This window comes from Erigeron canadensis, chromosome 7 (genome assembly GCF_010389155.1).
Source record: "Erigeron canadensis isolate Cc75 chromosome 7, C_canadensis_v1, whole genome shotgun sequence".
Lineage (NCBI taxonomy): Eukaryota > Viridiplantae > Streptophyta > Magnoliopsida > Asterales > Asteraceae > Erigeron > Erigeron canadensis.
This window is the reverse complement of record NC_057767.1, coordinates 15,454,926-15,482,401: the sequence shown is the minus strand read 5'-3', so window position 1 is coordinate 15,482,401 and position 27,476 is coordinate 15,454,926. Positions and strand designations below refer to the sequence as shown.

The 27,476-nt window shown below is 34.7% G+C and overlaps 3 protein-coding genes across 4 annotated transcripts; 1 reads left to right on the top strand and 2 right to left on the bottom strand.

Annotated features, from left to right (window-relative positions):
- The first annotated feature begins 8,231 nt into the window (after positions 1–8,231).
- Positions 8,232–12,431, top strand: LOC122607029 (transmembrane emp24 domain-containing protein p24delta3-like). Its single transcript, XM_043779949.1, has 4 exons — positions 8,232–8,648; positions 11,154–11,363; positions 11,788–11,864; positions 12,138–12,431. Exons 1-4 carry the CDS (start codon positions 8,430–8,432, stop codon positions 12,280–12,282), a joined length of 651 nt encoding a protein of 216 aa, XP_043635884.1. The 5' UTR covers positions 8,232–8,429; the 3' UTR covers positions 12,283–12,431.
- Positions 12,432–13,081: 650 nt separating this feature from the next.
- Positions 13,082–14,016, bottom strand: LOC122607031 (protein PHOTOSYSTEM I ASSEMBLY 2, chloroplastic). The gene is made up of 4 exons (XM_043779950.1): positions 13,853–14,016; positions 13,681–13,740; positions 13,559–13,605; positions 13,082–13,256 (listed from the first exon to the last, which is right to left on the bottom strand). Exons 1-4 carry the CDS (start codon positions 13,982–13,984, stop codon positions 13,169–13,171), a joined length of 327 nt encoding a protein of 108 aa, XP_043635885.1. The 5' UTR covers positions 13,985–14,016; the 3' UTR covers positions 13,082–13,168.
- Positions 14,017–15,169: 1,153 nt separating this feature from the next.
- On the bottom strand, positions 15,170–26,773 carry LOC122607118 (phosphatidylinositol-3-phosphatase SAC1). 2 transcript variants are annotated; one of them, XM_043780034.1, is made up of 15 exons: positions 26,382–26,773; positions 25,299–25,464; positions 24,942–25,164; positions 24,723–24,799; positions 24,247–24,434; positions 24,077–24,174; positions 23,351–23,484; positions 23,138–23,272; positions 22,228–22,612; positions 21,070–21,191; positions 20,805–20,915; positions 18,466–18,660; positions 17,767–17,958; positions 16,220–16,331; positions 15,170–15,610 (listed from the first exon to the last, which is right to left on the bottom strand). In XM_043780034.1, the coding sequence occupies exons 1-15, from the start codon at positions 26,716–26,718 to the stop codon at positions 15,362–15,364; spliced, it is 2,724 nt and encodes a 907-aa protein (XP_043635969.1). In that variant the 5' UTR covers positions 26,719–26,773; the 3' UTR covers positions 15,170–15,361. The 2 variants fall into 2 exon arrangements, with proteins under 2 accessions (XP_043635969.1, XP_043635970.1); XM_043780035.1 differs by having other exon boundaries at positions 24,942–25,059.
- Between the last annotated feature and the right edge of the window lie 703 nt (positions 26,774–27,476).

Here is a 27,476-nt window from a genome sequence, read left to right as displayed (position 1 = left end):
ATGTCTGCTTCTTGCACTGCCACGATACTAATCTTCCTCCTAAAAATTGACAACCTCCAGTCGTAGACTTCCTGTCATTGTTACAACCGCCAAAGTCCAAATCAGTATATGCAACAAAATCAAACATTCCACCCATAGGATACCATAGACCAAGTCCTTGGTTTCCTTTAAGATAACGTAGAATACGTTTTGCTGCAACCAAATGTGACTCTTTCGGACTAGCTTGAAATCTAGCACATAGACAAACAGCAAACATAATGTCTGGACGCGAAGCAGTCAGATACATCAATGAGCCAATAATAGCACGATAATAAGTTGCATCCACAAGTTCATCTTTCGGATCAAGAACTCCTAAACCATGATTCTGCTTAATAGGAGTACCATATGTCGTGGATTCTAACATTTGAAATCTCTCCAAGATGTCATCGACATACTTAGACTGGTGTATGAAAAATCTATCTTTCCTTTGATCAACTTGCAGTCCGAGGAAGAATTGAAGTTCCCCCATAACACTCATTTCAAATTCCTTTTTCATGCTCATTTCGAACTCTTTGCACATCTTTGTGTTAGATGAACCAGATATGATATCATCCACATAAACTTGTACAATTAGATAATCTCGCTTCCTCCATTTGATAAACAATGTGCTGCCTATCGATCCTCTTGTAAAACCATTTGTCAACAAATGTGTCGACAACTTCTCATACCACACTCTGGGTGCTTGATGTAATCCATAAAGAGCCTTATCAAGTCAATATGCTCTTTTTGGATAGTTAGGATCTTTAAACCCCGGTGGTTGGTGAACATATACTTCTTCTTTCACTTCACCATACAAGAAAGCACTTTTAAGGTCTAACTGATACACCTTTATACCCTTGAAACTAGCATAGGCTAAAAATAACCTTATAGCTTCAATCCTAGCAACTGGTGCAAAAGTTTCGTTATAGTCATATCCTTCTTGTTGTGCAAACCCCTGAACAACTAAACGTGCCTTCTTTCTAGTAACAACCCCCTTTGTCATCTCGTTTGCATTTAAATACCCAACAAGTTTCAATCGGTTCTTTACTTCTAGGCACATCTACTAACTCCCATACTCCAAGTTTTTCAAATTGAGCTAATTCTTCTTGCATAGCTTGAACCCAACATGGATCTTGAAGTGTTGCCCTTCTTGGGTTCTACTTGTGAAATGAAACCAGAATATAAACACTCAGTTATCAATCCAGTGTCTTTCACTTCACAAAACAAACTAGTCAGTTCCTTATTTAACTGATTTCTAGTTCGAACAGGTTCTGTAGCATTACCAAGAATATTTTCAACTAGATGATCCTTATTAACTCGATATTGAGGAACCGAATCAACATTCAAACTTTCTCCTAAATTCGTTTTAATCTGAAACTCTGGAGAGCTAAAATCATCTTCTGATTTTTCAGAAATAGGATCATCATCAGGCAGTGAAACCTTTGATGGAGTAGGTGGTGTAGTATTCTCAGGTTCACAATCATCTGAATCTGTTAGCTTATTCTTGTCCTTACTACCTTCACCAATAACAGTAGACTGAACTTTGGTTGGAGTAGTATCAACAATTTGAGCAGGAGAAGATGTAGGAGTAATGGAATAGTCCATATGATCTCTTAAAATGATCACATCATCCACTGTTTCAGGATCTGAATAAGAAACAATCGTGTAATGAACGAAACACACTGTCATAATCGAAATTCTTGCCAGTTCCAGAATGTACAGTGGGTTTGTGACTGACAATTTTGACATTAGTAACCAAGTCAACTTTGCCGGTCAATTTATTGTAAACCCGTCAAATTGGAGTACCCGGTTTATAACCCATGAAAAATCCCTCTTCAACCTTTGGATCAAACTTTGACTGAGGTAAATATTTCAAGAAAGTACAAGCTACACCAAATGGTTAACTACAAAAACCCTATTTAAAATATGACAAGATGTATTCACTGCCTCCCCCCAAAACATAGTAGGGGAGCCCTGAATCAGCAACCATTGTTCTGGCTATCTCGATTAGAGTCCTATTCTTTCTTTCAGCAACTCCATTTTGTTATAGTTCATATGGTGCACTGAATTGATGTTGGATTCCTTTGGACAAACAAAAGACTTCCAATGTCTTATTCTTAAATTCAGATCTGTTGTCACTCCTGATTCTCTTAATACGAACTCCATAAATGTTTTCAGTTTCAACAAAGAAGTTGATCAAAATCTGTGGAGTCTCATCTTTCGATTGAAGAAAGAATACCCATGAGAATCTCGAGTAGTCATCAGTAACCACCAAACAGTAATACATTCCACCAATACTTCTTACATTCACTGGACCAAACAAATCCATGTGAAGTAGCTCAAATTGGCTGGCAATAGAATTTTCTTGCTTTGGTTTATGGGCAGACTTTTGTTGTTTCCCTTTCAGACAAGGTACACATTTGTCTTCCATTTCAAACCGTTTCATGGGAACACCTTCAACCAAACCATGTCTGACAATATCATTCATCTTTCAGAAATTAATATGTCCCATTCTTCTATGTCATAGCAACGATTCAGATTCGTTTGCTTTCGTCAATAAGCAAACAGACTCCTTTGGATCATCAACACCTAACACAAGGCCATAGATGTCTCTCTTCCTATGAGCTTTTAGCAGGATCCAGTCTTCAGGAATAACATATCCTGGTTTCAAAATAAGTGCTTCTTTCTCAATAAAATGGACATGATTACCCTTGTCACAAATCTGAGAAACACTCAATAGATTATGTGTTAATTATTCCACATAATTGACCTTCTCCAGCATAATCTTCCCATTGACAACATCACCTTGGCCCGAGATGTTGTCGCCCTTGGGACTCGCGAAACTAACATAAGAACCATTTACATCTTCATAGTTGGACAACACTTTCTTGTCCCCTGTCATGTGCCGAGAGCATCTACTGTCAACATACCAAAGACTGATAGGCTTCCTTGGTTCTCCCTGCACATCAGACGATAAGATGGTTAGTTTCTGAAAGGAACCCAAACCTTTTGAGGTTTAGGTTTGCAGAATTCATCTCTAATGATTAATTCGGTCCAACATCCATCGCTCTGTAATGGAGCCTTGGATGAAGATGGTGTCATAGACTGTTTCTTAGGTGAACTGAAACGAGCCTTAGGAGGAGAATTCCTTGGTGAATTAGTACCATATCTAAGTTGACTCCCCAATCGATCATAGAATTTAGACAAACTATTAATTCTAGAAGGGGGTGATCGGTTCTGTTGAGCCATCTTATTCCTAGGTGAATTACTCCTTTGAGGTGTACAGGAACGACTCAGACTTCCACTACTAGTAGTAGTATTCTGTGAAGGTCCCTGTCATTTTGGGGTCTTAGATCTATTGTTATGAGCAACAATGTCTGAGTCACTAGATGCTCCAGAGGACATACCCTTATCTGGACATCTTCTTTTCCTATTAGGACAGCAACGGTATACATGACCTACTTCATAATAATAAAAACATGACTTTTTCGCCCTTGCTTTCTTAGCTTTAACATCAAACTCAGCTGAAGTCATGCCTAAACATTCCTTAAGTTGAATAGTGGCTGACTCTTCTTTTGATAAACCAGTTGACTCATTTTTATCTGAAAAATGTACTTTCTTTTGAGAGTTTTTATGAGTCGAGTATGGAGTTAAAGTGATTCCACTAGATGTAGATTCATCCTTATTCCATACTTTATCAATCTTGTCATGATCAATCTTTTCAAATTCAATTTCAGTGGATGTATAAACAATATCACATTCCTTCATTGTAAAACACTTAATATTCTTTTCATCAGGACAATTTGAGTTCACTTGACTAGACCCTACTAGAGCACTAGCATCATAAACTCCATTTTTAGGATCTACAGGTTTAACAAAAGAACTTCCAAGCTTATGTTTCTTGTTTAGCTCTTTTATCTTATCAATCGATTTTTTAGAAGATTTAAGATCAACATTTTGGTTTTCTGAGACTGGTGGAGCAATTTCATCAACCTCTACCTTCTCAGAAAGTTGTGTCAGAGACTCTGTATAATTATCATTAAAAGGACCTCTAACTTCTTTATAATCCAAACCCAAACCACCCTTATCTTTTGAATCTCGTGGTATAGGTGTTTGCAACTGCATTGATCTTATTAATTCAGATCCTCTAATTTGTTCCAATCTTGTATTAAGCTTAACTACTTCAAGTTTTGCATCAACTAATTCTTTCTCCTTTTTAGAAAGGTCTTCAATTAGTTGAGCATATTGCTCATTTCCTACCTTTTCCATTAGAACCGACTCTCTTAATTTTTCTTTTAAAGCAAGAATATCCTTATCTGATGCACGAATTTTATCTTGATAAAGACTTTCTTGTTTAACAAGGCCAGAATTTTTAGCAAACAAAGAGTCGTTTTCTTTCTTAAAGGCAGAATTTTGACTAGTTAAGTTAATGACTGATTTATTTAGAATGAACACCTCAAGTTTCAAATCTGACACCATTTTACAAACATCAATGATTGAAAATAATGAACATGATACCTTTTGATCTGCAGCCTTGCAATCTACCATGTATGCAACAAAGTCTTCAGTTGTCATACCTTCAGGTATCACAAAATTCTTCATTTGATCTTCAATGCTCTTATTAGACAGGTCATCAACTGGCTTAGTTGACTCCATCTTTTCTTCAGATGTCTTAACAGCACTCACAGCTTCACTCTCAGATCTCACAGTCTCAGCAACTTTTTGAACATTTTCCTTCACTATCTTAGATGCATTCTCTTCACTTGAGTACATAGTATAGTCAATTGTTGAGGCTACCTCATCATAAACTTCAACCATGTAAGCATGATTTGAGGTATCTTCTGATTGTGTATCCCATTGATAAGTGCCATCCGGGCTTTGTACAACAAATGCTTTTGACTCCATAAAATGAGGAGTACTTGCTTGTTGTGGAGAAGCATGTAATGTTATCATGGCTTGAGTTTTCTGACTGTTTGAAGGAGTAATACCGCCTTGATTGTAGTTTTATCTACCAGCAACGGTATTATCATTTCTCTTAGGTTGTTGACACTCTCTAGCAAAATGACCAAATCCGTCGCAATTATAACACTTCACCTTGGATTTGTCAAAACCTTTAGTGCCATTTCCTACAAATCTCCCTGTTCTCTGAGTGAATCTCCTGACCCTAATGGTAAGCATAGCTAGCTGCCATTATAGATCCATTTCTTCCAAATCATCAGGATCTATTTGATTGTAGTCCTCATCGATCAATGCAGGATCAGTAACCTTTCCTCCAATGAATGCTTCATGAGCAGTACAAAAAGCTGAGTAAACACTCATTCTACCTTCTGCGGAACTCATACTCATTGGCATAGAATGAAAGGATTGTACATTGCTCTTGACATTCGAATTTGTATTGTCATAAGCAACATATCCAGCAAGACCTTCTGCATCTACTATTGGTGTAGCTTCAGCACCACTTAGAAATGCATTATTCCCTGAGCTAGTACTTGCCAGATGAACAGAATTGGCATGATATAGAGACGGATCTTGAGAAAAATCTGAGTGAGTATCCTTAATTCTTCTTTTCATATCTCTGTTCTTAAGTTTGGATACTACCATCTCAAAATCCCACGAACTATATTCCTTATCATCTTATAGATGATGAACATAATCAGTCCATGATTTAGGTAGTGAGTCTAGAAACTTATCAACTAACTCAGTCTGAGGATAGACAACCTCAATATATGACAACTCAGTGGTCAAATGACTTAATCGAGTAATAATCTCATCAATAGATTCTCTTTTCAGTCCATTGAAGGCTTCATATTGGCGTTTCAGAAGTTTGATATGATTTTTCTTCAAAGTTGCATCACCCTCACAATATCTTTCGAGGGCGTCCCATAAGTCCTTTGAAGTAGAGTACTTTTTAAACAAGTGTACACTTTCCTGAGGTAAGGCCATAGTAAGAGTAGATAAAGCCTTTCCCTCAACAGCATACCTCTTCCTTTCTTCAATCGGCATATCGATATATGTATATCTACCAATTACTCCATTCTTCTCATAAGTAGGCCAATCCAAACCTTGAGTTATCACAACCCACATATCAATATCAGTTAGACGAATGTAATCTTCAAATCGTCTTTTCCACATCCAATAGTTCTCCATACGGAACAGCTTTGGGGGTGTGTTCCCACGACCAACTTCATGATCGTGCATGATCATCTGACTGATAAGTAAGGCATTTGGAGTGTTTGCAGCAGTCGGTACAGTAGTCATTTTGAAAATCGAAAATGTTATTGTATAATATGGTTCGTGTATACGTGGCACGAAGCAGGTCACACGAAGAGCACGTGGCAAGAGGTACAGCACGAAGTCACACGAATATCACGTGACACGAAGTACAGACACGAAGTCGTGATGACGTAAGCACTGGCCGAAGTCTACTTCGTGCTGATGTAAGCACGAAGTCACACGAAGAAGAGCACGAAAATGCTAGATAACACGAAATTTGCAATCAATAGCAAATCAAACAATCTTACACCTTCTGGTAATCAACCTTAGGGCTCTCACACCACTTGTAAGGTCCTATGGTTGCGTGGATCGTAATAAGACGTGATTCGTTATGTTAAGAGTGAGGAATCCTCTTGAGATAACTAGATTGCTATTGCCTTCCGTCGATTAATGAGCAATTAACCAACCTAAGGTGATGCACGAAGCTTGTGGTTCGTGTAGGAGATCACACGAGCAACAAGTAGCCTTAATTCGTGATTTTATCAACTTATGAACTGAATGAATTTTCTAATTTCGTAGATTAGGTGTGTATTAATACTAGTAGGGTATTGGTTCGCGTGGGCTTAGGCTTTAATCGAAGTAATTAAGCCCAATTAACAATAAACCAATCGACCTCGTGCTGACGTTAGCACGAGGGTAATCCTATGTGATAATGACGTCAGCACGAGGATCGTCCCTTTGGTCCTTTGTTTAACTTCGTTTAACCTGTACATAACATCCAACCATCGTTTAAGTATTCTATGACACTTATAAACCTTGGTTCTATGTTCTTGTACCTGCAAAACAATATATAACACACAAACACAATACAAAACATAAACAGATATAATATTGAAGTTCAAACGTAATCATTAAATACCAACAAATGTTCTTATTTAAATGATTACAAACATAGTTCCTAAAAACATAAACGATAATTAAATCTATGTTGCTATTGTCACACAAATCTGCATCTACATTGGTGATTTTTATTACCGGAGCCATTCATCATATGGAGTTCAAATTTGATCAGCTCAAGGACCCTTGGCAATCAATACTCATAACCTAAGCTATCGGTGCATATTTAGTCATTTTTGTTAAAAGTCATTTGTGTGCTCCTTAAAGGTTTCCTGATTATTGCATTTATGTACTATTTTGCATTTTCGCTACATCTTGTGTAAGATAAGTGGATCAGGATTTTTGAATAACATTGCTCCAGGAAGGATAACCAAATCAACATAAGTGATATTGGGGCTTGTAGCATAAATGGAATCAAGTCAATTCAACATAGCCATGTTATCCTAATTTACTATATTGGTTTAAATTTCTATCATATGGGATGTGTGTGACGAGTTGACACTTGATAAAATATCCTTACAAATAGATGGAGATGTAAAGCGCCAACTTGTTTTGCACCGACTTTAGTGGGTCGTGCATTGCATGGCCAAATACATGCTAATATATATATATATATATTTAGGAATTATGGAAATGGGTAAATTTTTAATGAATTTGAGATTTTTGTTAAAATAATTAATTTTTGGTGAACTTGAATCTGGTAGTGTTTGTTGATAAAAAAGATGATGATAGATACATGTATTTTAAATTATAGTTGATTGCAAGATTGGTCCCTATGGTTTTTTCTTTTTAGCAGTGAGGGTCCTTGTTTTGAGTTCATTAACGATAAAGGTCCCTTTTATAATGTGTGAAAAGACGATATTGCCCCTACACATTATTGCCACGTGCAGACTTAACGGCATCCGCTAACGCTCCTGTTAAAAAAGATCAATCTTGCAAAAATATTTCAAAATAGGAACCCTCAATGAATGATACTTAAAAAAGGACCTCTCTTGCTAAAAGGTATAAACCGCATGGACCAATTTTGCAATTAACTCATTATTTTTGGAAGGGTTATTATTCTTCAAAATCACGACAACTTCACATTTTTGGGAAGTTTTAAACCGTGATTCAACTGGTGACAAACAAAGCCTTGCCTTTAGTTGACAAAAGCAAAGAAGTTAGATAGAAAATCTTAAACTTGTCCTCAGATCTCTCTCAGCTTTCTTCTTTTTTTAGTCTCACGACACACACACAGTAACACATAGTTTATTTCACCTATAAAAGATTTTTTTTAAAAAAGAAAAAGGAAAAATATAAAAATGGGAGGTGGGAAGTGGGAATTGAGATGGATGATAGTGATGGTGTTAATATGTATAACAACAATAACAACAGAAGGAATATGGTTGGATTTGCCAAATTCAGGAACAAAGTGTGTATCTGAAGACATACATAACAACGTTGTTGTTCTTGCTGATTACTCTCTTATTAATAATCAAGAAGATTCTCATCTTCATCCCCCTGCCACTATTTCTGTTAAGGTAATCTTTTGATCTGGATTTTTTTTGTTTTTGATACTTATTCCAAGATCTTGATTTGATTTAGTTAGATGACTTTTTTTTTTATTATTATTTTATGTTATCTTTTGTAGTTGATAAGGATTTATTAGGATGTGGCTTGAGTATTGCAATTAGTGGGTTGTCTGGATTTCAATTATTATTAGACTCGAGTTAATTAGTTTTATTAAACAGATAGGGATCCGATAACCACGGTGAGTCGAGCCAATGGCTCTGATGTGCGCAACCTAACTGGTGTTTGCAGTTTACTGTTTACCCAAAAGAGGCTTTGAACCCTGGTTTGTTCTCAAACCTAAGGGCCATCTTGGAAATGGTTTATTATTTAGTTTCTATTCTTTGTGAGTATTTAGAAATTAGCATATTGGAAGCAACACAACTCATTCCAAATGGTAGAATAATTACTTATGCATAGAAACTTGTTTCCGCCCCTTACTTTATCTACTTCTACTTTTTTGATAATTAAAATTAGAATGTGCCAAGTGATCAACATCATCAAATCATTCGGCATCTCATTTTTGTTACTACGTGCTGTTTAATTCATAGTATTAAATATTTGAATATAATCTTGGAACATACACATCCGCGTGACTCCCCTGATACGAATTGTTTTGTCCGTCTAAGCCTAGCTATATTTGGGATCTTTGTGACTTTGTAGCTATATAAGGAATTTTTGTATCTATTATTTTTTGAACGTTTGAATGGTTAGAGCCTGTTCGTCCCACTTATCGGCACCTAAGTCCTTCGGGAATTTTTTTGGGAATCACGGAGGGAGGAAAACCTCCTATTATTCCGCCAAACGCCACGACGATTAATAGGAGCAAACCTTGCCCCCTCAAGACTCGAAGCCGGGTCTCCCCAAGCCCAATACCCTCATGGGAGGACTGAGATATTACTAAGGTTTTACTTCAATGATCTATATAAAGAATTACTAGTCTAAAATGATTTGCACTAAGGCTAAATAAATGAATGCTCTTTATGTCTATTGTTGAACAAAGTACAATGATTGCATGCCCGTAGAATATTTGAAGAAAAGAAATAAAATAACCGAAGAGATCTAGAACTGTGTCATGTTTGATTATTTTAAGTTCCATTATATGCTTAATGTAGGATTGTAGGTTCAGGTTGTCAGATATAGCACAATAAATGAAGATACTACTACTAAAACACGAGTTTTTTTTTTACTTTGAATAAAAATGGACTTGCTTTGAAGTTCTAATTGTAAATAATTTCAAAATTAATAAATATGTATTGATCGAGAACATCAGGTTTCATACAGTGTTGGAATTTGACTTATACTTTCAGCTTGGTTACAAATCATCTATAAGTTTCAGAATTTATATAAAAGAAAAGGGTAAGTATGCCTAAAATCATAATAATCTGAAAACGTGATCAAAATTGTAAACCGGTAAACGGAGAAGGTTTTCCATGTCAGTGTTACCCGGGGATGGCAGTTCATTTTTTGACTCAGATGTAGTGGCCTAACTGGGATTTTTAGTTTTGTCCGTGGTCAGTTCCAGCCATTACCTGCAGCCCCCAAGATATTTGCCTAGGGCAGGATTCTAACCTAAAACCTCTAGTGAGAAAAGATGACTCCATGTCACTAGACCACTTGGTGATGGTTATGTTCATAATTGTCTTTTGCAAATGATGGAGAGGTTGGAATAAAATGTGGCTTAAGATGTAAATTTCACATTTGCACAATAGTGAGGCATGTCTGGTTCGTAGCTAGAGATTTGACTTTTAGTTAATAATATGTTTGTTTTTGTTTTGGAGTTCATATAACCTGTTAATCACTTTATCTTTCAAAGAAGACTAGCATTGTACCAATGCATGGTGGCAGATACAAAGATGGAAAGTAGAGTTTTCTAGAGTCTTATTTGGTGTCGTTTCACTGATACATGAATTGATTTCTGCCACGATAACTACGATTATGTGAATCATAACTAATGTGGTTGGCAGACTGTTTGGTCGTCCCAAAAGCAGATTTCAGTCATGTCTCTGAGACAATTGAGTTAGTTCTTAGATTCAAGTTATACACTTTTTATATATACAAGAAGAAGCAATGATGTTGGTACAAATTTGCAGGTTTATTCATAGTTCATCTGAACTTTGATATAATTATCAAAAAGTTGATTGCTATAATTGTAATCGTTTTGTGGGAAAATGTTTAGATATGAAACACATACTGATGTAATTATTTAATTATTCACTAAGTTTTACCCTAAAAAAAGAACATACCGATGTAATATCCTAAAAGAAAAGTTGCAAGTGTTCTTTTGGTTTGTACATAATTTTGTAGGACCATAATATTTGAGGTTTTTAATATGAATTTTAAAATTTAAACTAATATTGTTCCACATATACTGTTCTTGAGACCTATATGATTCATAGATGTAGCAAGTACAATGTTTTTCTTGATGATGATGGTTCAAGAGACCTGTGAAATAAACTAAAATGCTAGACTTTCAGGTAACATCGCCATATGGAAACACACTCCACCAGAAAGAGAACATGACTCATGGGCAATTTGCATTTACAACTAGTGAATCAGGAAACTACTTGGCATGTTTTTGGGTAGGTGGGAATCATCAAGGTGGTGCTTTAACGGTTAGTCTCGATTGGCGGATTGGTATTGCTGCAAAGGACTGGGAGTCGGTTGCGAAGAAAGAAAAGATCGAGGTAAGTATACATGCCTATTGCAATCTCGATAATAGTTTGTGGTAGAGAGGGCAACACTGATCCATTTACATGTGAATGAGTCAAATTTGGTTATGTTGTATTGTTGTAATCTCAAAGGGTGCAAATAAATAAAAAATAAAAAAGCTGAAAAGAGAACTGGGTTCTTGGAATTACCAAAGTGTATTTAATGCACACAACCTCCTATGTTGTTTTGTTCAAAAAGTTTTTAATTATTGTATATAGTTATTGTATATATGACTCATAAGTCATTTATCAAAATATTGTGAAAATGGACAAAAAGTGTTTGCGGGTCAGACTCGAACTGTGTAAAACATAAGCATTTTTTATCCAGGACCTGATGCCCAACACATCCTTTTGCCTCTACTAATTTGCTGCCTCACATGCATGCTATGTGTCTCTTTAGGGTGTCGAATTCGAGTTGAGAAAACTCGAAGGTGCTGTGGAAGCTATCCATGAGAATTTGATCTATTTGAAGAACAGGTAAAGTTTTATTAATTTCTAGTAAGATATTTATTGCTTTTTAATAAAATCAATTGTTTGGTTCCCATGCTGAGTATTTTCTGTCCGACTGTCCCTAAGCCTTTGTCAACCCGAAATAAATGAGTGAAACGACTGATCTGCTGCACTTGTTGGAAAACATAACAACTCTTGTTAATAGATAGCGTTTTAGTTATCCCTTATATCACTAACCGAATTACCGAAGTATTGTAGCAATGCTGCTATTATAATTATATATTTGGTTACTATACATAGGGAAGCTGAGATGAGGGAAGTGAGTGAAAAGACAAATGCAAAGGTGGCTTGGTTTAGCATTATGTCTCTTGGCGTTTGCATTGGAGCTGCGGTTTTGCAGGTGTGGTACCTGAAAAGATTTTTCCACAAGAAAAAACTCATTTGAAAATTATACAATTTTAGATTGTATCTCGCACACGGTTAAAAGATAGATTTTGAGATGTGAGAAGACCTGTAGAAATTGATATAATTGTTGTATTGTAATGTACTAGATAAAGTTCTCAAGTAATTCAAGCAGGCCACTTTCGGATTTCATTTCAGTCTCTTTTCTTTATGGTTGCACTTGTGAAGTAATTGGTAGTGTCTTCCAGATTCGCACTCTTGCAGGACCGTTAGTTTGAAATGATTCTGAACATAAGTAATGAGGGGGGTTCTACTGATAGTTATCACTCCTTGAGGAACTAGAGAAGCAATCTTAGCTCTTGAATTTATATGTAAAGAATGTGCTTTACAAATGATCGAATGTGAAAAAGATTGCAAATATTGGACTTCACAAATCTTGGTCTCGTGTCATTAAGTAATGGTTATAAGCCTTTTATAAGCCCTACCACATGGGGTTTTGGAGCCCCTAATGTACAACTTGGATACCATGTTTGGATTCAACTCGGCGAAAGAGTATAAAAGGATACGAGTATGTCCATTGAAAAACACTATTGCTCCAATGATTTTGTCCAATTAGGAGGTTAAGATGAATAGGTGGTCAAGATATGTGTTGATCCGGCGGCCAAATTGACATTGAATGCATATGGTGAAAAGTCAAAAATCATCCAATTAAAATTTTCATGAAGGTGTTGAGAGATGATATATTGACATCAATGGTCATTGATCAAACCTTAACCTCTGTTTTCTAAGGGAATGGATTATTCACTCATCAAACCTAGCTTGTTCAAAAGGAAGATGCAATGTGATGGCTAATATTAATATATTACTCTCAACATGAAACATATATAAATTCAAAAGAAAAAATAATCTCAGAAGCTAGATGTAAATGATCAACGCTCTCCTCTTTGTTCGGGTGTCAAGCCTCCCTTACCGCAGCTTGGGCAACTCCTTAATCCAAAACCTTGGCAATCATAACATCTGTAGAAATATAAAAGTTTGAACTGATCAAGAGAGGGTACAGTTAGAATTCTATACTAGCGACAAAACTTGGTTTAAACATGTCATGTATATGACAAAAATTACTATCTAAAATCTATATTAACAAGATGAAGTTCATTTGTGGTATATAAATACTTAAGTCACGTTTTCCAGACAAGGTTTGATTTTTCTTGAGAAGTTATCAATCACTAATATTTACATGTCATATGTTTTTGTTCAGTGAATTTACATGTGATTAATTTAAATAAAATTTAACAAAAGAAAAGTATAAAGTAACTGACTTCCAACGTTCGAATATGTTCCCATTCTTCTTATTCTTGCCGGTCCCCTGTTGCATACCATAACGAAAACAGTTAGAACATTTCACTATCAAGTTTAACGTTACAGAAAAAAGTTAGAAAACCTTGCATCCAGCACAGTCTATGGCACCTTGGCCTTTGCAGGTTTCACATTTCTTGAATATCTGCAGGCGCATTAGAAAGAGTTGTCACGTGAAATCCGATATAATAATGATCTTTGTATGGTTTGAATACATACATTTGATACCTTACAAAGAGGATTTATAGATTACTTACAGAGTTCAGAGGAAAACCACTTGATTTTGAAGCATGAGTGGTGATGATGCTTCCTCTCTGTATATTTATGAGATTGGAATTGGATTGTGGATACATTTTTATGCAATTCAAAGAGAGAATATTAGAAGCCATTTTGTCCAGGTAAAGTGATAAGTGTTAATTGCAAGGCCTTAAATATTACTCCATTTAACATCATGATACTGCCATTCGCTATGTATGACATTAAAAGTGGATAATGAATTCATGGTTCAAAGTTGCACACCTTTTGCTACCATACACACTTAAAAGGATCTCTTGCATTCTCATTTCATGAAAAACAGTAAAATACTAACTACTTGTATAACCTTGAATGCTCCCGTTAGCATACATAAAAAATTAAACTTTTCATATTAGAAATTCATCCTAGACTTTTATGATAAAAGTATAGTTATTTTATGCAATTTACTAGCAACCTTTATTAACAAATCTCTCATTTTATTTACCATTTTAAATCCACTTTATCATGCATACCCTTTTTATATGAGGCTGACAATTTTGACATGTAACCTGTAACACGACATGACTTATTCTTAACAGGTTTCATGTTTGACCTTAACAAGTATTGTGTCATAATAGGTCTGGACTTGTTAAGACCTGTTATGTTTCGTGACTTAACAGATCAAAACCTGCTAGGACCTATTAAGCTTATACATATATATACAATACTAAAAATTGATATTATGATTTGTATTAGTTAAGATGTTTACGAATGTTTGTAATGTTAAGGATTATTATCGTTATGTGTCAGTTGACATTTGTAAGAGTTTTTGTATCGTGAGGTTTTGTTTTTCAAGTATTAGTCAAGATTATATAAAATACTTGTTAACAAGTTTCTTAACAGATTTTAACAGCTGCACACCTGCACCTGTTAATTTACGTGTCGTGTTCGTGTTTGGAAAAAATACGACACTATTAGTTCACAGGCCGTTTTCGTGTTTAACCTCAATAGAACGTGTCTTAACAGATTTTATGTGACCGGCAACCTTACTTTGATACGAAGGAGATAAATGTAACCACCTCTATTGTAACATCTTGGCAATGATAAGAAAGCACGAGCAACTAATTTACATCTCATAGTATGAACAGATAACTACATCTTATTCCCTATGTGTCCTTTTTTGGCCCAACCAGGTTATCTTGCGACCATTTCCATTTTCCAACTTCCAAGTCACTTCTAAGATTTAAAGATGCAACTACTCGAGCCATGAAAAGATACATCACTTCTGGAAAACCACAAACATTTGGCTTATTGTACAGTCGGTACATCAATGCTCACCATTATCACAAATTTAGCTTGCATAGACAATTCCATGAAAAAAATTAAAATATACATATACTATGAAAACTGAAAAATCCAAAAGGCCAACAATTGTCCAGCAGTGGCAAACAATCTATGAAAAATGACAATTCATGATATACAGTCATTACATGTTTACAATGTCAATCTGTACAAGAAGGTCAACTGTATTCTTAGACCTTGTTAACCTTGTATTCTCCGATCATCCATCTTGTCAAATGGCTAGGGTCTACAGCTAAAGCACTGAACGTCTTGGGGCAAATCCCAAGATCAGACCCAATTAGCTCATATTCCATCAGGGCTGCTTCCATATCTGCTTCCACAGTTGCATCCTCCATGCAGTCGACTGCCGCTGTACGAAGAACCTCAGCATAATACTTCTCTTTATCGGTGTCATTTTGGAAGGGCTCCATCACAGGGCTCTGCTAGATAGGATTAAAAAAAAAACAAGTTATGCATAATTTCACGACTTGATCTATGAAATTAACAATGGCACAATTTTAAAGGTTGTGAAGTGGTGGGTCGGGTAACAAACAGATTTTTATGGATCGGTTAAGTCAGTTTGACTCAATTCTGTATAACACTTGATTTTTCCCCCTAAGGGCTGTAAGTAAATTTTTTTATGTATTAAGCAAACCGAGAATTACCTCTATCTCAACATTGCAACTCTGCCCAGCCAAATGAAAGGGCAGCTTGAGTTTATAAGAAAAGCTAATATATATTAAATGTGATTTTGAATCAAAAGGGGGATATTTTAAGTTCAACTGATGTACCAAATTTTTTGTTTGATTAATGAAAAAGACATTCAAAAAAAAAAAAAACTGATGTACGAAAAATTTTTATTGAACTGTCGGTGTTGTCAAAAATATCTGTAAGTATAATCTATTTTGTGAATAATACTAGATAATAATTATCAAAAATATATAGAGACCTTAGGCACAAAATGTTTTTGGTCACCAACCCACCCCAGCTTGCTCACAAACCATCTCTCAAACTTTCTGATAGAGAAAAAGAAAGGATAACAATCATACCTGGCAGAACTGAGCATAATGTTTATAAACCTCAGTGGTTTCATCTTGCTCCGCAAGCAATGTACCACCATACCATCCACTGGCTTCATCTATTGAAGTCATCGCAAGATATCTACAAAGATGATGTATAATAAAACACGACGCATAATTACAAAGAAGTTATATGTTTAAAGAGAAAAAAAGATTGGCATGAATAGGTTCGTCAACTCACTTAACATGTGCCAAAAACAAGAATACGGCTACTGGCTACATTTCGATGATGAATGAAATAGCATTAAGTTTGTTGTCCAAATGTATACTAATATTGCCATAGATGAGCTATATTCCAGATAATAAGCTAATTGTGTTCAATATTATAGTAACAGCCTAGCATAGTCGGTAATCATTTTAACATGTACCTGTTACACACGCATATGAATCTTAGGTGTTATTTAATAGAACTGATATGGCACCAGCTATCAATTTTATTTTGGGAGTTATTAACTAAGAGTCTAGAACACTAAAGTAAAGCAGAAGAAATCTAACTGAGTCCCATCACTAACCAAAATAGGAATTTATAAACTAAGACACTAAGAGTATGAAGCAGAAAAAATCCAATTGAGTCACATCCAGAGGCGGATCTAGGAATTCGATTGTACGGGGGCAAAAAAATTTTCCGTAACAACTAATGACAAAAATATACCGGCATAACATTAGCTACACAAATTGTCCATAGCGACAACAGAAAACCGTGAAACGGCTACACTGAAATAAAATGAGACAAAAGTAATAAAAAATAGCTTATAGTCTTGAAGTTATTAATAAAAAACACATCATGTAAAACTAAAACAAGAAGTCTTCGATAAATTAAAAAATTATAAGCTACATAACTAATATAATATACAATTAATCTTCAATAAACTCATAATGTGTAGGTGATAGCAAAAGTTATATGCTCTGTTGTGAATAAAAGAAGTCCATAACAATTATATCACAAATTCAAAGTACAGTAGTATAGTTTACATAGTTGTTCTATACTACCATAAATTTGAGATAAAATGGATTTAAAATTAATCTTATGATGATAACATGAGAAAAAAAAATGTATTATATGTATAATTTTAATAATAAAACAAATATTTGATCAGTGCCAAAAAAAAAAGATGAAAAACAAAAAAAAAGTATCAAGACAGTGTGCAGAATATGAAAAAAGAAAACAATACTGGGCATTATCCCACATTGTCTAAGCAACTAAAATTTTCTATATTTCCTTTCATGTATCATAACTATATAAATATATGATTAACATGATAAACTATAAATTGATGACTTTCCAATTTTTTATTCATCACAAAGAGGGCATGACATATTTGTGATGAGGGCATTCTTAATAAACCTTTATGTATAAATGTTTTTGGCATATGTTAGATAAGCTGTTTAATTTTAAGCCATTGGGGGCCATATCACCCCCCCCCCCCCCCCCCTCCCCCTAGTTATTAATTGCATCCGCCCCTGGTCACATAACTAATCAAAATATACATGGAAGAATAAATTTCCAATAGATTCACCTTTGAAATACATCCTCTTCATTAGTATCAGTAGGCGAAGAAATCCAATTTGGGTCACATAAATCATCAAATTTCTTCTCATCTTCACGCCCTCGCCTGGCTAATTCATCTGACGCAACTTTTGCTGTAGAATTAGTTTCTTCAAACTTCTTGTGTCCAAACAGCCAGTTTGGGCTTTTAAGTTGTATCTCACTGCAATTACCTACTATCAGTTAGTAAATGAACATAAAATATAAAAATAAAAAAAATGCTTAAAGCAGCAAGAAAAGCAAGGGCAGACAGGCCGGGTCATGGGTCAAATCAGATGATGATTCAAATAGGTTGTTTTAGTTCAGCTTGAAAACGAACCGGGTTGGGTGGGGCTGAAATCCAATCAATTTTGTCCATTTTTTAGAAATCCAGAAAATATTTAATGTGATAATTGAGATTACAAAACAATAGAATGAAAATTCGAATAAACTGGTTCAAGTGTCGTAGTACATCTCCACTTTCGACCCATTTGACTCATCCACCTTTTGGCAAAATAAAAAATAAAAATGACACGTTTAAGATATAATGACCCAAATCTACCAATTCATGAATAAATTGGAGGAAATTACTAATTCACTTGGTAACGAATCATCACGTAAAATCCATTAAAACAGTAGTTGAGTAGTATATAGTTAAAAGCAAGCACATTCAAAGCAACATGAGACTTACACTGCATCAGGAGCCATTCCAGAATTTCCACTTTTGTGATCTGGTTCACTACAAAGCCTTACATTCTTTATTGCACCACTAGTTCGTTCTATCAGTTTAGAAAATGATGTCAATTTCATCTTTGAAAAGTCCTCTTTGCATGCGGCAATAGGTGACAAAGAACGCCCCATGCGAGGTTCAGCATCAGCCGGTGAACTGCAAGTACAACCACATTTTTACTTTGTATGCATATCTATGTGTGTGTGTGTGTGTGTAAGAAAAGTAATCTGAGATCTAGACTCCTTTTTGTCTAACCAAATATCAAGTAACCCCTTTCTTTCAATCATTTTAACTAAGTACCCGTTCCAATAATTAAAAAATTTTTTACAAAGCAATAAAGTTAAGACTAACCTTTTATTTCCAAAACAGTTATGTCAGTTCCGTACAACTAATGTCAATTCCTTAAAAAAGAAACACAATCTTCTCATTTAATTCCCTTAACTAAAAAGTCTCCGCCAATTAACTAAAAAATCCTCCCAAAACTAATAATAATCCTTAATTTCCCCAAAAACTAGTAATAATTTCTTTTCCTTCAATAAATATCAAACCAAACTTCTTCTTGCAAATAAAGACCAAAAATGCGTCTTTTAACATATCGTTTTGACTTTTACGTTTGTAAAGCATTTTCAACTTATTACTTTATACACATTCTTAGATAACTTTGCAAAATTGCAAGAACTTGTTTAAATGTGATGCCTTGTTTTCTTGTTTGCTATATTTTTACATACATTACAAAATTGCATTTAGAAATTGACTGACCAAAATTTAAAATCATTCACAATTACTTTGAAGTTCTTCTATGAAAATTAGAAATAATTATTTAAAATTACCATTATATGATACTAGCACGGTAACCGCGCATTGCGGCGGTGTTCGTGGCGGGGGCGAATGTTGGTGGTGGAAGCGGCGTTGAGTGGTGTAGATAATTAATGTAAAAGTAATTGATTTAAAGGGTTAATGGGGATATTTTAAAAGGTAAAGAATTGATGGTGTAATATCATTAATGTTAAGGGGATGGTGTACGTGAAAATATTTTAAGGGTGGTACGTGTATTTACATATTTTTCAAATAATATTCAAAAATAAAGTGTTATTTTTTATATAAGATAGTATAGATTATCTATAAAATTAAAAATAATTATTCAAAATTACCATTATATGATATAATATTCATGCAATACATGTATACAAAATATATGAAACTAACATAATCAATCGAGCACTTATAGATATGATAGTAATGAATATATAAAATCATGATGATGAATATATAAAATCTCTTGTCTCATGAAATTAAAGGTTCATACGTATTACAGATTGTTTTATACGTAAACAAAATAATCAATACTCGTTATTAGTTATTAGTTATTTAAGTATTTATATATCGCTACCATACACTCCCGTGTGTACACATAGGTATAAAAACTAGCATCATGCTATATGAAAATACTAGCACTGATACAATTATGCTCATAAATTATGTAGTACACCACCACCTCTAACAAACTGATGATGACAAGAAAAAAAAAAAATTACTGGCATCCAAGCTAAGTAGTCAAGGACATAAATTTCGGTGTTTCGGTCACGAACTGGTATACGAAATATCGTTTTTTTCGGTGGTATTTCGGTAATTCTAATATTATATATTTATATATATATATATTTATATATATACATAAATAAGAGTAAAAGATAAAACCTGGAAGTGCTGAAACAGAATTCACTGAAATTTCGGAAATTTCGGAAAATTCGGTGGTATTTCGGTCCAATTTCGGTCAAAACCACCGAAAATTTCGGTAACGATATCAAAACCGAAATTCAATACCGAAATTATGTCCCACTACCGAAAACCGGTATACCACCGAAATTTCACCAAAATTGATAACATAGCATCCAAGTACAGAAATTTTACAATCTTCACTCTGAGCTTTTTATTGAAGTTTATACGGACAACCGTAGATTTAATATGAAATACTAGAATATTTTATCACATCAGGTGATCACTAAAACTTTGGTATGATATACCAGAAAACATTTTGATTTGTGGGTCTTCAAAGTAAGAGATTTTAACAAATTAAGGTATATAACAGACTTTATTTCTGACTTTTGGGTCCAAATTTACTTTTAAAATATTTTATCTTGTTTCACACTGTGTATTCAAAGCATCTACATATAATTACATCAGCTTAGAAAGCCTAACAGGCTTTTGTCATCATGATTGTTACAGAAGACAGTATCAGAAAGTAACCACATCTACAAAACCAAATAGATTCATAATGGAACTGAGAATTTAAGACTTACTAGCCTTCTGGGACGAGGTCATCCCCTATCCCAGAGACATGAAGATAATAATCGGAATCAAGTTCCCAGAGAGCTGGTTTTCCATCCTGTGGTTGGAAGTAGCCCAAAAATCTGGTCAACACAATAAACACATGCAGTAAAATATAAGAGTCAAATTAAATATTAGAACCCATCAAATTATCGACGGTATTCAACAAGAAAAGGTAGATATATAAATGCCATGGAGTCATAGATATAGAGGCAGTTATGTAGGATAGAACATTACAAATTTATAGCATCTTGTTTTTCACCATCTGTATAAGCATTGCTGTAGTAGCGTTTGATAGATTTTAAGAATTCTCTAGACTGTGTTGTAGCTTTCCACTTTCCTTGCCTCTCTGGAAATACCTGCAGTTCATGAAGTACACAATCATAGTGAGCTCTCAATAATCTCCATCCTTCATCAGAAGCCGTCAATGCTGATGGATGAAAATCATCACAAGTTCAGGCCTTTTGCTTATGAACACATTGATTAAGATTATCCAGTATCATTAACAGGTCAAATAGATCCTGTCAAAAGTTGGCTAAAAAGAAAAAGGGTCAACTTAAAAATTGCCTAATTTATCTTATGCTTAAAGTCCCTTAAAATCGTCAGGTTTTAATAAACTCTACCAATATGTAATACAATAGCCGTCTTAAGGACTTATTGAATAACAATGTATCACCACCCTTTGTGAAAATCTATTGTAGCCAACATTTTTCAGGGCAGAAAAAACCATAATACTTTCAAGAGATATGATTTAAGTTAACTTTATAATAAAAGATTTAAACCTGAACCGGTTGCTTATTCAAAATGATTTAATGACAGCTGACATGTCAATAGCTTTTACCATGTTGACTTTTCTTCCTGTGAGGCGCCTAAACACCAAGTAGCTAACGCCTAACGCGATTAACTTATATGGAAAATTTTGTAAAAACTTGATGTTTTACCGTTTATCTATCCTGAAATAGAAATTTGACCAAGACTAAGGTGTCGAAGTTCCATATCAACCTAAGTACTATCATGAAAGTGTAGGAGTAAGTAACAAGACTCGAAAGCCGCTAAGTGCAGTCACACCTTGTGTGGCCATGCTAATATGCTATTCCTTTTAAGAAAAGCGTTACAAGTTCAAGTTAGCGTGGCAGTGCACTCAGACCCTGATTTAGAGCCATGCCAGTTCACATTGTTACCAGAAGCATTAATAGTCACCACCCTTTTTCATTCAGATCTATTTATAGAAATATAGAATTATAGGAAATAAACAATATACACATTGCAGGTCCAACCAAGATAATGCTAAAAACAAGCCAATCCAGATTTAAACAATTACCCAACCTGTTACCCACTAAATTTAGCTACCACTAGATAAGATGAATTAGACTGTAATTTCACATGTAAACATACAGTGTTGTGAGCAGCGGATCCACCGTATTGCTGTGCAAGAGCATCACCCATACTTTGGTACATATCCATTAAAGCTGCAGCAATACTACTATCAACATCCAACTTGGGATTATCTGACAACCCCATGGCATGGAGTTGACGACCTAAGGCTGCTAAACCATATGCATATTGGGCAACATTTGTACGATCTAAGCAATCAATGCAATTAGTCCTTAAAACGCCACTTTGGAATTGTGGATCATTATTGCTGTTGTTATACTTCTTAATAATTTTACTATGATTCAAATCTCTGTCTTGTTTCTTCAAGTGATTAGAAATATCAGCATTACTCGTGGCAGTTGTCAGATCCCCTGAAGCAGTTCTCAGATCCTTGAGAGAAGCTTCCCTGCAAAAAATTGCACTGCTTACGACAGTTGCCTATAATGTGAACGCATATTTATTTTCATATCGGTTTACGATGAACATATATATCCTTGATAAATCTTCAAGGCATATATTTTAACAACTAATTAGCTACATCGAAAAAACAGTGATCTTGGGGGAAAAAATAGCCAAAACAACAGTGATCAGAAAGTTGCTCTGTCTTTAAAGTATACAACCTTTTTTTAGGACGGCAAACCTGGGCAGAATACAGCGACGCCAAAGACCTTACCAATGGGCCACCAACCCAAATGGCTTTAAAGTATACAACCTCATTATTCATTTTATTCAAATATCTTTATAGTTGTTGGAAATGTGTTTTGTATTGATAATTATTTAAAGAATCGCTAAAGGGTTTCTGTGGTCAACCCAAGCCAACCTACATCATATCTACCCACACAAAAATGACCCCCTTTCAGTCCGAACCCATAGGACCAGTTACCCAACCAATCCATCTTCTAATCTCCGAGACAATGAATAAGTATCATACCTTGCAGTGCCTGTCCGACTGAGTGGGATGGATTTTTTCTTAATGACAGCTGGCTTTCCACTATAATAGAACCCTGTCAAATCCAGTGCTTCACCGGCAACACCACCCAAAACTCCCAAGACGTTGGCAGACTTACTTAAATACATCAGCAACAAAAGAACAGTCAATAGAAGTAGCCGGGCATTTGTTTGACTTTGACAAATAGTACACTACCTCTTTGCAAATTTGTGGAAATCCCAGTGTATAAACCTAAGCTGATTTTCTGGTGGAAGTATCTGGTTTAAATACCCAACCGCATTCGTGAACTCTCTTCGTAACATCATTTCTCGTGGCCTTTTCTCCACAGTCTGCAACATACGTTATTGAGCACCATGTAATGCAACTTAGTGTTGTTTATGCTAATGGTTACTTATAAAGGTGGCAAAATTTTCCCCGTGTATACAAACACACGCATATATGGGTAGTAATGAGTTAGGTTTTTATCTCAAACAGGCCAAATGGGTTAGGCTACTAGACTTGACTGATAAGTATGCTGTGTGAAATGTGCTCAAGTGAGTTAAATGCACAGCCAAAATGCATTCAAAACTTCTAAATTAGTTTTACGATAATTATTACTTTCACGGCATAGCTTTGCATTCATATGTGCCAAAATGCACCAATATAGCTTTGCTATCATGCTTACCGCATGATCTATGTATAAAATTCATGTAAAAGAAAATTGCTAGCTAATTGGAATGGCTATACTTAAGAGTTACCCATTTCGACCCATTCCCAAATATAGATCAAGGATTATAGATAGAGTTGACAAGCAGATATGGAAATAAAAATTTATGTGGATTGATGAAAAGTCAAGATGCTTATGAATATATCTGCTTGCTAAGGAAACTAAAAAATAACATACGATTATTGGACAAACACCAGTAAATGTGGAAAACAAACCTTAATGAGATTAAGAACAATAATTGGATTGTCATATCTCTTTTCCAGATCTTCAAAGTGAAGTTTGGTTGCCTCATATGTAGGATCATATCTTTGCACTAGAACAAGAGGCAAACAATCATCAAAAGCTTATTATTAATAGCATACAAGTAGTGATAGATGATTATTACATATGATATCAGGTTTTGGACTGAATCTAGAAGCTTCTTGAGACCAAAAAAGGGGAATTGAACCCCTCATTTGTACAACAGAGCTCATTTTCCCTTTGCATGATCCAGCTTCTTCATCAAGAACGATTTGCTCTGTTTCAACATCATTTGCAACCCTACCCCGATCATTTACTCCCCGTTTCAGGTAACTGTATCAACAAAAATAAACAATATAGAGTTAACAATAAATGGCTTTCACAATCCAAATTATTTGGTAACAAATCAATGCAAACATCTACAAATACCACTTCAAGTGAAAGCAAGAGAAAGAATAATCAGAAATTTATTCTTGGATAACACTATAACAGATAGCAAAACAAGAAATACAAAGAAAGAAACAAACTAAGTGCAAATTTAGAGTGTTCGGTCTAAGGCATCATATAACAAACTAAGAGTCGATGAGTTTAGAATGATTACAAAAATCATGGAAACCATACCGTGTCCCAGCAAAGTGACGAGATCGTTTAGATAACAGTGCAATACTGAAGTCTTTTCCAAAGACTGATAGGCGCACCTTTAATCAGATATATGATAGCAAGTTAAATCCATAAGAAATGCAATAAGGATACACGGAATCTGTTGCCTAACAATGTAAAAAGGAACTTCAACATAATTGAACAAGAAGGATACTAACAATTGAAGAATTTTTAGCCAACCTGCTTGAAGTTTCCATGAACCAAAGCAATTGTCCAGATAGTGTTATGGCATCGTGATCGAATTGGTTGTGTTAAAAAAGCATTCCACACAAAAATGTCATCATATGGCATCCCTTCACTGCCGTTTGATAAAACATTTTTCTGTAAACTTCGCATAATAGGATATGTGTAACTATAGTAAAAATCTTTTCTCAAATCCACACTGGATAACAGCTTCTTATACCTGCATCAATAGCACGCACTCTGTACATATCAAAATAAATCAAAGAAACCTGATTTTCAATTATTGCAAAAATTATCAGTGTTCACCAAACTGAACAGTAATGAAAAAAATCTTTTAAGTATTTGGAAACATACCTCAATTCGGTTTTAGAATGAGCAACATCAGTCTGAACCGAAACATGTGGAATTGTAAGAATTTGACTATCTTCAATGCTGTAAATTGCATGACCACATATACTCCCAATTTGCTTACGCTTCGTAACCAATATCAAATAATACGACTCCAAAAACCTAATGCAACCTGAAATCGGAACAGAAATTGAACTAAAAATAACAAACAGATGTGATTAAACTATTCAGCCCTAGACTTTTACTTTTGCTAACTTTCATGAAGCAACATATTCATATACCTTTCCATACATATATTTAACCTTTTTATAATGCTTATTAGAGAATAATGCATGTAACAGCAGTACACTTTCAAAAGTGTTTTGTCTTATGCAGTTATGCATTGTACTTTTTAGTATAAACATCGAGTAATTAAACATGTAAATCTGTTCCGTCCTCTGAAGCGTCCAAAGTTTTCAACTGCAAGGGCGGAACATAAATTTGCAAGTTCCAAGAACCAGGATGGCGCACATTCTTAAACAGAACAGTAGTAAAAAAAGAACCAACCAATTTGGGTAAAAGAGACAATAGATTGAATAAAACCGAACAAACTGAGACCATTTTCCCTGATCATTTTATAAAACCTCCGACAAATGAATGTCATAAAAGACGATTTTAGAGACGTACATTTTTCATATCTGTGTTTTAGTCGATCAACCTCTTTTTACTTGTACAATGGGGTAATCATTAAAAGATGACTTTTTGTCCGATTTGCATCATTAAAACTTTACCAAAGTGGGGCATTATATATGTATATACATCCTACATTTTCGAAAACATGTATTACACACAACAAAACAATCTTGCAAATTTGCAATACAAAAATCAAAATATAGAAATTCAACCCTAAGGAATCAGCCGATGGGGTTGGTGGCCCTTATGTAAGGTCTTAGTAACTCACCCCTCACATTTGTTCGATATATATATATGGAAGTCTAGGGTTCAATCCTAGGCATTCGGGGTAGTTTAAGAGTAGAAATATGCCGTTATAAATTAAATAAAATTAAAAAAAGAAAAAAAAAAAAAAAAAGAGAGAGAGAGAGTAGGAACCAGCGATGCCGTAAACTTTATTGACAAAAGAACAACCGCCAGTGGCACGGTTTCCTTCGGCGATCCGTTGAAGAAGGGATTTGACTTCTTGAGGTGGATATACAACAGGGTCTTGGCTTATATTCAATTCAGATGCTTCCATTCTATCTATTTTCAATACACGGAAATATCGCTTATTTCGATCACTCCCAATCAGGTAATACCTGGCCCTTGTTTCGTACAGTTTGAATTTCTCCAATGAATATGAACTTGGATCATCATTTTCTGATCCTCCTCCTCCTCCTCCTGCTGATGATGGATGATCGTCGCTTGGGTGGATTTTTGTTGATTTCGCCATTTCCCCTCTGGTCTTTCTTTACAGATTTTTGGTATATTATATACAGTAACTCACAGGGGAAATGTTCGTGTAGTTAACTGCACGGCAAAGGGTAATTTTGTAAAGATGATATAATTTGTTTTCATATTTTTCTTTCCCCCAACAAAACTAAAAAAGCAGACATGTTTAATGTAGTTAAGACTATACGTGTATATGATTAATTGTTACCCGATGACTACCGCGTACTAATTCATCAATTCATCTATTGATGATTGGTAATTTGGTGTACACCTATATGCGTATAAAACTAACACAACATATAACGGCGGGTGAATATGTGATGATTGTATATAAATTTATGACAATCGGAAATGATATATTGTTTATAAAAGTGTTATATATAAGTGGTCCATGTCATTCTCGACAACTTTTAAAAAACAACAACAATGTTATTCTTTTTAAAGACAAATAATAAATAATGCTTGTATTAGAAAGGAAGCAAGATGCTAGTAACAATAATAATGTATAATTACAAATAGAGAAAAAAATAAAAGCACTAGACCTTCTAAATTCATTTCGGGATTTGAAATGTTTGAACTATAAAATGGGTGGAAAACTTGTATCGTTTAGGCAACAGAACACAAAAAAAAACTCTACCAACGGAAGACATGACATCCGTTTCATTCTGTCGTTTGGTGTAGACCTAAATTAGCCTTGAGGTCCTATACTCGCCTCTAAATTAATAGCTTATGGAAATTGAACCTTTATGTTTTTTAACA

Bases quoted from the DNA above. Each gene is read 5' to 3' on its own strand.
- LOC122607029 (XM_043779949.1), top strand. From the start codon at position 8,430: ATGGGAGGTGGGAAGTGGGAATTGAGATGGATGATAGTGATGGTGTTA. The intron at 8,649-11,153 runs GTAATCTTTTGA...CTAGACTTTCAG, and splicing joins CTGCCACTATTTCTGTTAAG to GTAACATCGCCATATGGAAA. The intron at 11,364-11,787 runs GTAAGTATACAT...GTGTCTCTTTAG, and splicing joins CGAAGAAAGAAAAGATCGAG to GGTGTCGAATTCGAGTTGAG.
- LOC122607031 (XM_043779950.1), bottom strand. From the start codon at position 13,984: ATGGCTTCTAATATTCTCTCTTTGAATTGCATAAAAATGTATCCACAA. The intron at 13,741-13,852 runs GTAAGTAATCTA...ATGCGCCTGCAG, and splicing joins GTGGTTTTCCTCTGAACTCT to ATATTCAAGAAATGTGAAAC. The intron at 13,257-13,558 runs GTCAGTTACTTT...ATATTTCTACAG, and splicing joins AACATATTCGAACGTTGGAA to ATGTTATGATTGCCAAGGTT.
- LOC122607118 (XM_043780034.1), bottom strand. From the start codon at position 26,718: ATGGCGAAATCAACAAAAATCCACCCAAGCGACGATCATCCATCATCA. The intron at 25,165-25,298 runs GTATGTTTCCAA...CTATTGATGCAG, and splicing joins CATTCTAAAACCGAATTGAG to GTATAAGAAGCTGTTATCCA. The intron at 21,192-22,227 runs GTATGTTTACAT...CATGAACTGCAG, and splicing joins GATCCGCTGCTCACAACACT to GTATTTCCAGAGAGGCAAGG.